General features: G+C 51.2%; 1 protein-coding gene across 1 annotated transcript in view; it reads left to right on the top strand.

Annotated features, from left to right (window-relative positions):
• Positions 1–14,886, top strand: part of ST8SIA1 (ST8 alpha-N-acetyl-neuraminide alpha-2,8-sialyltransferase 1) — a 73,282-nt gene extending 58,396 nt beyond the window's left edge. Inside the window, exons 2-5 of the mRNA XM_069762808.1 lie at positions 346–490; positions 1,223–1,332; positions 3,814–3,906; positions 12,560–14,886. Coding sequence (XP_069618909.1) covers positions 346–490; positions 1,223–1,332; positions 3,814–3,906; positions 12,560–13,037 — 826 coding nt within the window. The 3' untranslated portion in view covers positions 13,038–14,886. The remainder of the gene's footprint in view (positions 1–345; positions 491–1,222; positions 1,333–3,813; positions 3,907–12,559) is intronic.
• Positions 14,887–15,685: the final 799 nt, after the last annotated feature.

Below are 15,685 nucleotides of genomic sequence, written 5' to 3'. Positions count from 1 at the left end.
CTGCTGTTACATCCTGTCTTATCCTCCAGTCACCTCCAGAGCTGCACTCACTATTCTGCTGTTACATCGTGTCTTATCCTCCAGTCACCTCCAGAGCTGCACTCACTATTCTGCTGTTACATCGTGTCTTATCCTCCAGTCACCTCCAGAGCTGCACTCACTATTCTGCTGTTACATCGTGTCTTATCCTCCAGTCACCCCCAGAGCTGCAGTTCCATTGTTACAGCTCATTGAACATCTGATACATTTCTTGACAACCATATTTAGTGATGCAGCAGAATATTGAGCGCAGCTCTGGAGGTGACTCTTCTCTGGCCTTGTTCTCACTCTCTTTGTGTCTTGCAGGACGCAGTTGGACGCCTGCTGTGACCCGGGTCACCTCTTCTCTATGACTAAAGTGAACACCCCGGTGGGCGAGAACCTGTGGTTTGATGGGGAGTTCCTGTACTCGCTGATCATCGATAACGCCACATACAGCCTCTTCCCGCCGGTTAGTGTCCCCCGCCGCTGCCGCGCACGTCCTTGTGTGTGATATGTCCTCCTGGAGGGGCAGTAACCGCACGGGTGGTCACCCAGCTTTCCCAGGAGCTGCGGATGTGACGACTGGGATTATCCCGAGATTCGTAGATACAGGAGCTCGATCCTCTCCCGATTGGGCAAAGAATGGGGCGTCTGTAATAATGGCCGGAAAAGACGACGGAATCTCAGATAATAACAGGACGTCACATGGCGGCATCGTTACATCATTAATTACCGCAAGAAATAATGAGCGAAACAATAGAAGCACGAAGCGTAAGAGCGGGTCCAGAAACCTGATCTTCACCAAGTTTATACACAAATCTATTATCTATCTATTATCTGTCTATTATCTATCTGTTATTTATCTATTATCTATCTATTATCTGTCTATTATCTGTCTATTATCTATCTGTTATCTATCTATTATCTGTCTATTATCTATTATATATCTATTATATATTTATTATCTATCTATCTATCTATTATCTATCATCTATTATCTATCTATTCTATCTATTATCTATCTATCTATCTATGTATTGATCGTCTCTTCCTCCGTTCTCGCTGTTGCCGGTGGGGCAGACCCTTGCTCACTGATGCGCAGACCTCGGTGGCGCCGCTTCTCTCTGGCCGGTTTCCCCGCTCTCCGTCCCCTGCTGCTACATTGTGTCACTGACAATCGCGCTCTCCTCTCTGTTGCTAGGATACTCCATTCCGACTCCCCCTGAAGCGCTGCTCCGTGGTGGGGAATGGTGGGATACTGAAGGGGAGCAGGTGCGGGAAACAGATTGATGAGGCCGATTTCGTTATCCGGTATGTGAGATTTTAAAATGAAAAATCGAGAAACATTGATCAATCACTGAATGCACTGATCTGGTATAACCTGGGAATCTTCTGGATGTTTATACAAAAGGTCTTCACACCCCGGGAACTTTCCACATTTTTAATTTTACATTCACAAACTTCCATGTTTGTTATTGGGATTTTCTGTATATATATACCTGTATATATATATATATATATATATATATATATGTACAGCCGGTATAACCTGGGCATCTCCTGTATATAATTATATATGTACAGCTGGTATAACCTGGGCATCTCCTGTATATAATTATATATGTACAGCCGGTATAACCTGGGCATCTCCTGTATATAATTATATATGTACAGCCGGTATAACCTGGACATCTCCTGTATATAATTATATATGTACAGCTGGTATAACCTGGGCATCTCCTGTATATAATTATATATGTACAGCCGGTATAACCTGGACATCTCCTGTATATAATTATATATGTACAGCCGGTATAACCTGGGCATCTCCTGTATATAATTATATATGTACAGCTGGTATAACCTGGGCATCTCCTGTATATAATTATATATGTACAGCTGGTATAACCTGGGCATCTCCTGTATATAATTATATATGTACAGCTGGTATAACCTGGGCATCTCCTGTATATAATTATATATGTACAGCCGGTATAACCTGGGCATCTCCTGTATATAATTATATATGTACAGCCGGTATAACCTGGGCATCTCCTGTATATAATTATATATGTACAGCTGGTATAACCTGGGCATCTCCTGTATATCATTATATATGTACAGCTGGTATAACCTGGGCATCTCCTGTATATAATTATATATGTACAGCCGGTATAACCTGGGCATCTCCTGTATATAATTATATATGTACAGCCGGTATAACCTGGACATCTCCTGTATATAATTATATATGTACAGCCGGTATAACCTGGGCATCTCCTCTATATAATTATATCTGTACAGCTGGTATAACCTGGGCATCTCCTGTATATAATTATATATGTACAGCTGGTATAACCTGGGCATCTCCTGTATATAATTATATATGTACAGCTGGTATAACCTGGGCATCTCCTGTATATAATTATATATGTACAGCCGGTATAACCTAGGCATCTCCTGTATATAATTATATATGTACAGCTGGTATAACCTGGGCATCTCCTGTATATAATTATATATGTACAGCTGGTATAACCTGGGCATCTCCTGTATATAATTATATATGTACAGCTGGTATAACCTGAACATCTCCTGTATATAATTATATATGTACAGCTGGTATAACCTGGGCATCTCCTGTATATAATTATATATGTACAGCTGGTATAACCTGAACATCTCCTGTATATAATTATATATGTACAGCTGGTATAACCTGGGCATCTCCTGTATATAATTATATATGTACAGCTGGTATAACCTGGGTATCTCCTGTATATAATTATATATGTACAGCTGGTATAACCTGGGTATCTCCTGTATATAATTATATCTGTACAGCTGGTATAACCTGGGCATCTCCTGTATATAATTATATATGTACAGCCGGTATAACCTGGGCATCTCCTGTATATAATTATATATGTACAGCTGGTATAACCTGGGCATCTCCTGTATATAATTATATATGTACAGCTGGTATAACCTGGGCATCTCCTGTATATAATTATATATGTACAGCCGGTATAACCTGGGCATCTCCTGTATATAATTATATATGTACAGCCGGTATAACCTGGACATCTCCTGTATATAATTATATATGTACAGCCGGTATAACCTGGGCATCTCCTCTATATAATTATATCTGTACAGCTGGTATAACCTGGGCATCTCCTGTATATAATTATATATGTACAGCTGGTATAACCTGGGCATCTCCTGTATATAATTATATATGTACAGCCGGTATAACCTGGGCATCTCCTGTATATAATTATATATGTACAGCTGGTATAACCTGGGCATCTCCTGTATATAATTATATATGTACAGCTGGTATAACCTGGGCATCTCCTGTATATAATTATATATGTACAGCCGGTATAACCTGGGCATCTCCTGTATATAATTATATATGTACAGCCGGTATAACCTGGGCATCTCCTGTATATAATTATATATGTACAGCTGGTATAACCTGGACATCTCCTGTATATAATTATATATGTACAGCTGGTATAACCTGAACATCTCCTGTATATAATTATATCTGTACAGCCGGTGTAACCTGGGTATCTCCTGTATATAATTATATCTGTACAGCCGGTATAACCTGGGCATCTCCTGTATATAATTATACATGTACAGCCGGTATAACCTGGGCATCTCCTGTATATAATTATATCTGTACAGCTGGTATAACCTAGGCATCGCCTGTATGTAATTATATATGTACAGCTGGTATAACCTGGGTAATAATCCTTGTCCCGTGCCGCTCTCTCGCAGGTGTAATCTGCCTCCTCTGGGTAGTGACTACAGTCTGGATGTTGGACTGAAGACGCAGCTGGTGACTGTGAACCCCTCCATTATAGATAAAAGGTATTGGTTGTCACCCCTCCCCCAATGCTATAATACTGGGGCATGGGGTGAGGCGGCCTGACATCAGAACTCCAGGAGATCAGAGGGGTCTGGTGTGAAGTGTCCACATCCTGCGGGGTCTCTGCAGCCACAGATGCACAGGAAGAGTCTGCAGGGTGGGAGCAGAGGTTACATGGAGGACGGAGACTTCCAGGGGTCAGGAAGTGGTCACAGAAAGAGATGAGACAAGGGGGGGGGGGTGTCAGGACTAATCCCATCCTCCACATGTGACTCCCATCAATGTATACACTGTATCCCCCCCCCCTCCCGCTGTACGCCTGTCTGCCCCCAGCCCCCTTTACATCTAGTATGTCACCGTTCCCCCCCCCCCCGCTGTATGTCTTCGATCTGTCCTCCTCATACTCCCTTGCTGTATGCCTTCCGTCTGTCCTCCTGATACTCCCATGCTGTATGTCTTCCGTCTGTCCTCCTGATACTCCCCTGCTGTATGCCTTCCGTTTGTCCTCCTGATACTCTCCTGCTGTATGCCTTCCGTCTGTCCACCTTATACACCCCCGCTGTATGCCTTCCTTCTGTCCTCCTGATACCCCCCTGTATGCCTTCCGTCTGTATTCCAGGTACCCCCCTGCTGTTTGCCTTCCGTCTGTCCTCCTAATACCCCCCTGCTGTATGCCTTCCGTCTGTCCTCCTGATACCCACTGCTGTATGCCTTCTGTCTTTCCTCCTGATACCCCCCTGCTGTATGCCTTCCATCTGTCCTCCTGATACCCCCCTGCTGTATGCCTTCCGTCTGTCCTCCTGATACCCCGTGCTGTATGCCTTCCGTCTGTCCTCCTGATACCCCCCCGTATGCCTTCTGTCTGTCCTCCTGATACCCCCCTGCTGTATGCCTTCCGTCTGTCCTCCTGATACCCCCCTGTATTCCTTCCGTCTGTATTCCTGATACCCCCTGCTGTATGCCTTCCGTCTGTCCTCCTGATACCCCCCGCTGTATGCCTACCATCTGTCCTCCTGATACCCCCCGTATGCATTCCGTCTGTCCTCCTGATACTCCCTGCTGTATGCCTTCTATCTGTCCTCCTGATACCTCCCTGATGTATGCCTTCCGTCTGTCCTCCTGATACCCCCTCCGTATGCCTTCCGTCTGTCTTCCTGATACCCCCCGCTGTATGCCTTCCGTTTATCCTCCTGATACCCCCCGCTGTAAGCCTTCCGTCTGTCCTCCTGATACCCCCCTCTTGTATGCCTTCCATCTGTCCTCCTGATACCCCCCCGCTGTATGCCTTCCATCTGTCCTCCTGATACTCCCCCACTGTATGCCTTCCGTTTATCCTCCTGATATCCCCCCCGCTGTATGCCTTCCGTCTGTCCTCCTGATACTCCCCCACTGTATGCCTTCCGTCTGTCCTCCTTATACCCCCACGCTGTATGCCTTCCATCTGTCCTCCTGATACCCCCGCTGTATGCCTTCCGTCTGTCCTCCTGATATTCCCCTGCTGTATGCCTTCCGTCTGTCCTCCTGATACCCCCGCGCTGTATGCCTAACATCTGTCCTCCTGATACTCCCCTGCTGTATGCCTTCCGTCTGTCCTGATAATCCCCTGCTGTATGCCTTCCATCTGTCCTCCTGATACTCCACTGCTGTATTTCTTCCGTCTATCCTCCTGATATCCCTCTGCTGTATGCCTTCTATCTGTCCTACTGATACCCCCCTGCTGTATGCTTTCCATCTGTCCTCCTGATATCCTCTGCTGTATGCCATCCATCTGTCCTCGTGATACCCCCCCGCTGTATGCCTTCCATCTGTCCTCCTGATATTCCCCTGCTGTATGCTTTCCGTCTGTCCTCCTGATTCTCCCCTGCTGTATGCCTTCCGTCTGTCATCCTGATACCCCCCCACTGTATGCCTTCCGTCTGTCCTCCTGATACCCCCACGCTGTATGCCTTCCATCTGTCCTCCTGATACCCCCGCTGTATGCCTTCCGTCTGTCCTCCTGATATTCCCCTGCTGTATGCCTTCCGTCTGTCCTCCTGATACCCCCGCGCTGTATGCCTAACATCTGTCCTCCTGATACTCCCCTGCTGTATGCCTTCCGTCTGTCCTGATAATCCCCTGCTGTATGCCTTCCATCTGTCCTCCTGATACTCCACTGCTGTATTTCTTCCGTCTATCCTCCTGATATCCCTCTGCTGTATGCCTTCTATCTGTCCTACTGATACCCCCCTGCTGTATGCTTTCCATCTGTCCTCCTGATATCCTCTGCTGTATGCCATCCATCTGTCCTCCTGATACCCCCTCCGTATGCCTTCCGTCTGTCTTCCTGATACCCCCCGCTGTATGCCTTCCGTTTATCCTCCTGGAACCCCCCGCTGTAAGCCTTCCGTCTGTCCTCCTGATACCCCCCTCTTGTATGCCTTCCATCTGTCCTCCTGATACCCCCCCCGCTGTATGCCTTCCATCTGTCCTCCTGATACTCCCCCACTGTATGCCTTCCGTTTATCCTCCTGATATCCCCCCCGCTGTATGCCTTCCGTCTGTCCTCCTGATACTCCCCCACTGTATGCCTTCCGTCTGTCCTCCTGATACCCCCACGCTGTATGCCTTCCATCTGTCCTCCTGATACCCCCGCTGTATGCCTTCCGTCTGTCCTCCTGATATTCCCCTGCTGTATGCCTTCCGTCTGTTCTCCTGATACCCCCGCGCTGTATGCCTAACATCTGTCCTCCTGATACTCCCCTGCTGTATGCCTTCCGTTTGTCCTGATAATCCCCTGCTGTATGCCTTCCATCTGTCCTCCTGATACTCCACTGCTGTATTTCTTCCGTCTATCCTCCTGATATCCCTCTGCTGTATGCCTTCTATCTGTCCTACTGATACCCCCCTGCTGTATGCTTTCCATCTGTCCTCCTGATATCCTCTGCTGTATGCCATCCATCTGTCCTCGTGATACCCCCCCGCTGTATGCCTTCCATCTGTCCTCCTGATATTCCCCTGCTGTATGCTTTCCGTCTGTCCTCCTGATTCTCCCCTGCTGTATGCCTTCCGTCTGTCATCCTGATACCCCCCCACTGTATGCCTTCCGTCTGTCCTCCTGATACCCCCACGCTGTATGCCTTCCATCTGTCCTCCTGATACCCCCGCTGTATGCCTTCCGTCTGTCCTCCTGATATTCCCCTGCTGTATGCCCTCCGTCTGTCCTCCTGATACCCCCGCGCTGTATGCCTAACATCTGTCCTCCTGATACTCCCCTGCTGTATGCCTTCCGTCTGTCCTGATAATCCCCTGCTGTATGCCTTCCATCTGTCCTCCTGAGACTCCACTGCTGTATTTCTTCCGTCTATCCTCCTGATATCCCTCTGCTGTATGCCTTCTATCTGTCCTACTGATACCCCCCTGCTGTATGCTTTCCATCTGTCCTCCTGATATCCTCTGCTGTATGCCATCCATCTGTCCTCGTGATACCCCCCCGCTGTATGCCTTCCATCTGTCCTCCTGATATTCCCCTGCTGTATGCTTTCCGTCTGTCCTCCTGATTCTCCCCTGCTGTATGCCTTCCGTCTGTCATCCTGATACCCCCCCCCCGCTGTATGCCCTCCGTCTGTCATCCTGATACCCCCCCCGCTGTATGCCCTCCATCTGTCCTCCTGATACTCCCCTGCTGTATGCCTCCCGTCTGTCCTCCTGATACTTCCCTGCTGTGTGCCTTCCGTCTGTCCCCCTGATACTCCCCTGCTGTATGCCTTCCATCTGTCCTCCTGATACTCCCCTGCTGTATGCCTTCCGTCTGTCCTGATAATCCCCTGCTGTATGCCTTCCATCTGTCCTCCTGATACTCCACTGCTGTATTTCTTCCGTCTATCCTCCTGATATCCCTCTGCTGTATGCCTTCTATCTGTCCTACTGATACCCCCCTGCTGTATGCTTTCCATCTGTCCTCCTGATATCCTCTGCTGTATGCCATCCATCTGTCCTCCTGATACCCCCTCCGTATGCCTTCCGTCTGTCTTCCTGATACCCCCCGCTGTATGCCTTCCGTTTATCCTCCTGATACCCCCCGCTGTAAGCCTTCCGTCTGTCCTCCTGATACCCCCCTCTTGTATGCCTTCCATCTGTCCTCCTGATACCCCCCCCGCTGTATGCCTTCCATCTGTCCTCCTGATACTCCCCCACTGTATGCCTTCCGTTTATCCTCCTGATATCCCCCCCGCTGTATGCCTTCCGTCTGTCCTCCTGATACTCCCCCACTGTATGCCTTCCGTCTGTCCTCCTGATACCCCCACGCTGTATGCCTTCCATCTGTCCTCCTGATACCCCCGCTGTATGCCTTCCGTCTGTCCTCCTGATATTCCCCTGCTGTATGCCTTCCGTCTGTTCTCCTGATACCTCCGCGCTGTATGCCTAACATCTGTCCTCCTGATACTCCCCTGCTGTATGCCTTCCGTCTGTCCTGATAATCCCCTGCTGTATGCCTTCCATCTGTCCTCCTGATACTCCACTGCTGTATTTCTTCCGTCTATCCTCCTGATATCCCTCTGCTGTATGCCTTCTATCTGTCCTACTGATACCCCCCTGCTGTATGCTTTCCATCTGTCCTCCTGATATCCTCTGCTGTATGCCATCCATCTGTCCTCGTGATACCCCCCCCGCTGTATGCCTTCCATCTGTCCTCCTGATATTCCCCTGCTGTATGCTTTCCGTCTGTCCTCCTGATTCTCCCCTGCTGTATGCCTTCCGTCTGTCATCCTGATACCCCCCCACTGTATGCCTTCCGTCTGTCCTCCTGATACCCCCACGCTGTATGCCTTCCATCTGTCCTCCTGATACCCCCGCTGTATGCCTTCCGTCTGTCCTCCTGATACCCCCGCGCTGTATGCCTAACATCTGTCCTCCTGATACTCCCCTGCTGTATGCCTTCCGTCTGTCCTGATAATCCCCTGCTGTATGCCTTCCATCTGTCCTCCTGATACTCCACTGCTGTATTTCTTCCGTCTATCCTCCTGATATCCCTCTGCTGTATGCCTTCTATCTGTCCTACTGATACCCCCCTGCTGTATGCTTTCCATCTGTCCTCCTGATATCCTCTGCTGTATGCCATCCATCTGTCCTCGTGATACCCCCCCGCTGTATGCCTTCCATCTGTCCTCCTGATATTCCCCTGCTGTATGCTTTCCGTCTGTCCTCCTGATTCTCCCCTGCTGTATGCCTTCCGTCTGTCATCCTGATACCCCCCCCGCTGTATGCCCTCCGTCTGTCATCCTGATACCCCCCCCCCGCTGTATGCCCTCCATCTGTCCTCCTGATACTCCCCTGCTGTATGCCTCCCGTCTGTCCTCCTGATACTTCCCTGCTGTGTGCCTTCCGTCTGTCCCCCTGATACTCCCCTGCTGTATGCCTTCCACCTGTCCTCCTGATACTCCCCTGCTGTATGCCTTCCGTCTGTCCTCCTGATACTCCCCTGCTGTATGCCTTCTGTCTGTCCTCCTGATATCCCCCTGCTGTATGCCTTCTGTCTGTCCTCCTGATATCCCCCTGCTGTATGCCTTCTGTCTGTCCTCCTGATACTCCCCTGCTGTATGCCTTCTGTCTGTCCTCCTGATACTCCCCTGCTGTATGCCTTTTGTCTGTCCTCCTGATACTCCCCTGCTGTATGCCTTCCGTCTGTCCTCCTGATACTCCCCTGCTGTATGCCTTCCGTCTGTCCTCCTGATACTCCCCTGCTGTATGCCTTCCATCTGTCCTCCTGATATCCCCCTTCTGTATGTCTGTCTGTCCTCCTGATACTCCCCTGCTGTATTCCTTCGTCTGTCCTCCTGATACCCCCCTGCTGTTTGTCTTCCGTCTGTCCTCCTGATACTCCCCTACTGTATGTCTTCCGTCTGTCCTCCTGACACTCCCCTGCTGTATGCCTTCCATCTGTCCCCCTGTTACCCCCTGCTGTATGCCTTCCGTCTGTCCTCCTGATACCCCCCGCTGTATGCCTTCCGTCTGTCCCCCTGTTACCCCCTGCTGTATGCCTTCCGTCTGTCCTCCTGATACACCCCCCCGCTGTATGCCTTCCGTCTGTCCTCCTGATACTCCCCTGCTGTATGCCTTCCATCTGTCCTACTGATACTTCCCTGCTGTATGCTTTCCATCTGTCCTACTGATACTTCCCTGCTGTATGCCTTCCGTCTGTCCTCCTGATACTCTACTGCTGTATGCCTTCCGTCTGTCCTCCTGATACTCCCCTGCTGTATGTTTTCCGTCTGTCCTCCTGACACTCCCCTGCTGTATGCCTTCCATCTGTCCCCCTGTTACCCCCTGCTGTATGCCTTCCGTCTGTCCTCCTGATACCCCCCGCTGTATGCCTTCCATCTGTCCTCCTGATACCTCCACGCTGTATGCCTTCCATCTGTCTTCCTGATACCCCCGCTGTATGCCTTCCGTCTGTCCTCCTGATATTCCCCTGCTGTATGCCTTCCGTCTGTCCTCCTGATATTCCCCTGCTGTATGCCTTCCATCTGTCCTCCTGATACTCCCCTGCTGTATGCCTCACGTCTGTCCTCCTGATACTCCCCTGCTGTATGCCTTCTGTCTGTCCTCTTGATAACCCCCTGCTGTATGCCTTCCGTCTGTCCTCCTGATATCCCCCCCGCTGTATGCCTTCTGTCTGTCCTCCTGATTCCCCCCCGTATGCCTTCTGTCTGTCCTCCTGATACGCCCCTGCTGTATGTCTTCCTTCTGTCCTCCTGATACTGCCCTGCTGTATGCCTTCCGTCTGTCCCCCTGTTATCCCCTGCTGTATGCCTTCCATCTGTCCTCCTGATACCCCCCGCTGTATGCCTTCCGTCTGTCCTACTGATACTTCCCTGCTGTATGTCTTTCGTCTGTCCTCCTGATACTCCCCTGCTGTATGCCTTCCGTCTGTCCTCCTGATACCCCCCCGCTGTATGCCTTCCGTCTGTCCTCCTGATACCCCCCGCTGAGCGGTTTCTGTCTCCCCCTCCCTCCATCTCATCCCCATCTTGGATTCCTGCCTCTTGCATGTACTCTGCAGTGCTGAGAACACACTGCGTAGTATTGGGGGGTCCGCAGATCCCGCCAGGAACATTTACTTCTCTCGCCGGCGGCCTCTTCTGCAGACGATTCATTAATTACATTTATACTGAAGTTTTCCGTCCGCGGCTCCGACTATCAGGCGATGATCAGGGTGAACAGGAAGGTGACACCAGATGCGCGGTGCAGGGTTTCCGGGTGATCGGGGGTCACAGCGCCGCTGTGCTACTCACTCTGATCATGGAGCCAGATGAAGGATCCAGATAACGGAGCTGTGTACAGAAAACGGTGTGAGTACCCTGCAGAGGGGTCCCGATATAACATAGGACATATAGCACCCTGAAGAGGGGTCCTGGAGAGCGACAGTGCCCTGATATAACATAGGACATGTAGCATCCTGCAGAGGGGTCCCGATATAACATAGGACATGTAGCACCCTGCAGAGGGGTCCTGGGGAGCGGCAGTGCCCCGTTATAACATAGGACATGTAGCATCCTGCAGAGGGGTCCTGGGGAGCGGCAGTGCCCCGATATAACATAGGACATGTAGCATCCTGCAGAGGGGTCCTGGGGAGCGGCAGTGCCCCGTTATAACATAGGACATGTAGCATCCTGCAGAGGGGTCCTGGGGAGCGACAGTGCCCCGATATAACATAGGACATGTAGCATCCTGCAGAGGGGTCCTGGAGAGCGGCAGTGCCCTGATATAACATAGGACATGTAGCATCCTGCAGAGGGGTCCTGGGGAGCGGCAGTGCCCCGATATAACATAGGACATGTAGCATCCTGCAGAGGGGTCCTGGAGAGCGGCAGTGCCCTGATATAACATAGGACATGTAACATCCTGCAGAGGGGTCCTGGGGAGCGACAGTGCCCCGATATAACATAGGACATGTAGCATCCTGCAGAGGGGTCCTGGGGAGTGGCAGTGCCCCGATATAACATAGGACATGTAGCATCCTGCAGAGGGGTCCTGGGGAGCGGCAGTGCCCCGATATAACATAGGACATGTAGCATCCTGCAGAGGGGTCCTGGGGAGCGGCAGTGCCCCGATATAACATAGGACATGTAGCATCCTGCAGAGGGGTCCTGGGGAGCGGCAGTGCCCCGATATAACATAGGACATGTAGCATCCTGCAGAGGGGTCCTGAGGAGCGACAGTGCCCCGATATAACATAGGACATGTAGCATCCTGCAGAAGGGTCCTGGGGAGCGGCAGTGCCCCGATATAACATAGGACATGTAGCATCCTGCAGAGGGGTCCTGAGGAGCGGCATTGCCCCGATATAACATAGGACATGTAGCATCCTGCAGAGGGGTCCTGGGGAGCGGCAGTGCCCCGATATAACATAGGACATGTAGCATCCTGCAGAGGGGTCCTGGGGAGCGGCAGTGCCCCGATATAACATAGGACATGTAGCATCCTGCAGAGGGGTCCTGGGGAGCGGCAGTGCCCGATATAATATGGGAAAAAGGTAAATGACATTTTTAGATCTCCACCTTCATCCTCGTGTGTCACATAGTAAGACTTCCCCCATCCTAGGGGCTCTGCAGGTTGTGGCCCCTGATCTCACCCTTGCAGTCGCCCCATTCTGACCCGTGTCCCCTTTTCCCCCAGGTTCCAGAACTTGCTGTGGTCCCGGAGGTCCTTTGTGGAGAGTCTGAAGATCTACAAGTCCAGTTTTGTCTACATGCCGGCGTTCTCCATGCGCCATGGCACCGAGCCGTCCTTGAGAGTCTACTACACCCTCGCCGACTTCAGCGCCAACCAGTCCGTGCTGTTCGCCAACCCCAACTTCCTGCGCAACGTCGGCAAGTTCTGGAAGAGCAAGGGCGTCCACTCCAAGCGCCTGTCCACCGGCCTCTTCATGGTCAGCGCCGCCCTGAGCCTGTGCGAGGAGGTGACCGTCTACGGCTTCTGGCCCTTCCAGATAGACCTGAAGGGGAGTCCAATCCGGCACCACTACTACGATGACGTCCCACCGCTCAGGGGCTTCCACTCCATGCCTGAGGAGTTCCTGCAGCTCTGGTTACTTCACAAGTCGGGGGTCTTGCGGGTGCAGCTGGGACATTGTAACCCGGAGGAGCCTCAATGAAAATGACCACTGTGGGGCACTGCGAGGACACCCCTGGATCTGCACCCCATGGTGGTCCGCAGCCTGCGATGGTCTGCACTGGATGGAACGACTGGTGACTGAAGTGCCAAAGTGACCCAAGCGGGTGCGGAGCTCCAGGCAAACCTCGGAATTTTGGATCTTTTTTTTGGGCTGCTGATTTTAGTTTTTTTTTTTAGAAATGAATGTAGTATTACAAAAAATAAAAATCCAGACGCGAGCGTCCGGCACCAGCAAAGCGCCCGGCAAGAGCAGGCGTCCAGCACCAGCAAGCACCCAGCAACAACAGGCGTCCTGCTCCGGCGATCGTCCTGCTCTGGCAAGCATCCGGCACCTGTGAGCATCCGGCACCTGTGAGCGTCCGTCACCAGTGAGCATCCGGCACCAGTGAGCATCCAGGACCTGCAAGTGTCCTCCGGCGATCGTCCTGCTCTGGCAAACATCCGGCACCTGCGAGCGTCCGTCACCAGTGAACGTCCAGCATCTGCAAGCGTCCGGCACCGGCGAGCATCTGGCACTGGCGGTTGTCCTGCTCCTGCGATCGTCCTGCTCTGGCAAGCATCCGTCACCAGTGAGCATCCGACACCTGTGAGCATCAGGCACCTGTGAGCGTCCATCACCAGTGAGCATCCGGCACCTGCAAGTGTCCTGCTCCAGCGATCGTCCTGCTCCGGCAAGCATACGGCACCTGTAAGCATCCGGCACCTGTGAGCGTCCGTCACCAGTGAACATCCAGAATCTGCAAGCGTCCGGCACCGGCGAGCATCTGGCACTGGCAATTGTCCTGCTCCTGCGAGCGTCTGGCACCTGCTAGGGTCCTGCTCCGGCAAGCATCTGGCATCGGCGATTGTCCTGCTCCTGTGAGCGTCCGGCACCGGCGAGCATCTGGCACTGGCGATTGTCCTGCTCCTGCGAGCATCCGGCAGCTGCTAGGGTCCTGCTCTGGCAAGCATCTGGCACTGGCGATCGTCCTTCTCTGGCAATTGTCCTGCTGCTGCGGGCGTCCGGCAGCTGCTAGGGTCCTGCTCTGGCGAGCGTCTGGCACTGGCGATTGTCCTGCTCCTGCGAGCGTCCGGCACCGGCTTTTTTGTTTCCTGTACAGATGCCAGGACTTAGATTTGCCTTGATTTGGTGTCAGACCAAACCAGCTGATCGTTTCTATACTTTTTGCATACGCAGGATGCGGGGCGGTGAGGGATGGCGCTGCGATGCATGATGCCGTCGGCGCTCTCGCTGTTGTCCAGTGGCGGTCTGTGCTCGCCGTCTTCAGGACGGGTCACTGCACGTCTGCATCCGTGTTCTCCGCATGTATGTTCTGTGTGTGGCGGTTGTGAATGGGGAGAAAATGTGAACGATTTCAGGGATTTATTACGTAGATCGGCGCCGGCGCGCTCCTGTTACGATTGTTTTCTACATTCCTTGTGCCACACAGCGACTTGTGGTTCCTGCTATGTTGGTTTCTTTCGATGCACTGATACATTGTAACATTTCCCCTGCGGTGGAATTGACTTCCTAACTTTTGTTCCGGCCAGCGCTATTTTAGCAATCAGAGTCTGCCGCGGTCCGCCGGCGCTAATAAGGACAGAGAGCGTAATGCGGACTGATCGGGGCTCAGTTTCCCCCAGATGCAGAAGGAGCTCATAGGTCTTGATTACTGCACGAAATTTGTATAACGCGCAGCATGACGATATAATCCAGCGCTATTCTTACCAGACGTAACTAGAAGCTGCGTCCATCCTGCAATAACCACAGAACTGATCACTGGATTGGGGCGTAACCACGTCCTATGGCATTGTGAGGAATAAAATGTGAAACCATTGTCGACCCTGAATGTCTTATCCGTCATTTTACATAGACATCCTGTATTATACTCCAGAGCTGCACTCACTATTCTGCTGGTGCAGTCACTGTGTACATACATTACATTACTGATCCTGAGTTACCTCCTGTATTATACTCCAGAGCTGCACTCACTATTCTGCTGGTGTAGTCACTGTGTACATACATTACATTACTGATCCTGAGTTACCTCCTGTATTATACTCCAGAGCTGCACTCACTATTCTGCTGGTGCAGTCACTGTGTACATACATTACATTACTGATCCTGAGTTACCTCCTATATTATACTCCAGAGCTGCACTCACTATTCTGCTGGTGTAGTCACTGTGTACATACATTACATTACTGATCCTGAGTTACCTCCTGTATTATACCCCAGAGCTGCACTCACTATTCTGCTGGTGCAGTCATTGTGTACATACATTACATTACTGATCCTGAGTTACATCCTGTATTATACTCCAGAGCTGCACTCACTATTCTGCCGGTGCAGTCATTGTGTACATACATTACTGATCCTGAGTTACATCCTGTATTATACCCCAGAGCTGCACTCACTATTCTGCTGGTGCAGTCACTGTGTACATACATTACATTACTGATCCTGAGTTACCTCCTGTATTATACTCCAGAGCTGCACTCACTATTCTGCTGGTGCAGTCACTGTGTACATACATTACATTACTGATCCTGAGTTACATCCTGTATTATACCTCAGAGCTGCACTCACTATTCTGCTGGTGCAGTCACTGTGTACATACATTACATTACTGATCCTGAGTTACATCC

This window comes from Ranitomeya imitator, chromosome 4 (assembly GCF_032444005.1).
Source record: "Ranitomeya imitator isolate aRanImi1 chromosome 4, aRanImi1.pri, whole genome shotgun sequence".
In the NCBI taxonomy this organism is placed as follows: Eukaryota; Metazoa; Chordata; class Amphibia; order Anura; family Dendrobatidae; genus Ranitomeya; species Ranitomeya imitator.
This window is presented reverse-complemented; position numbering and strand designations above follow the sequence as displayed.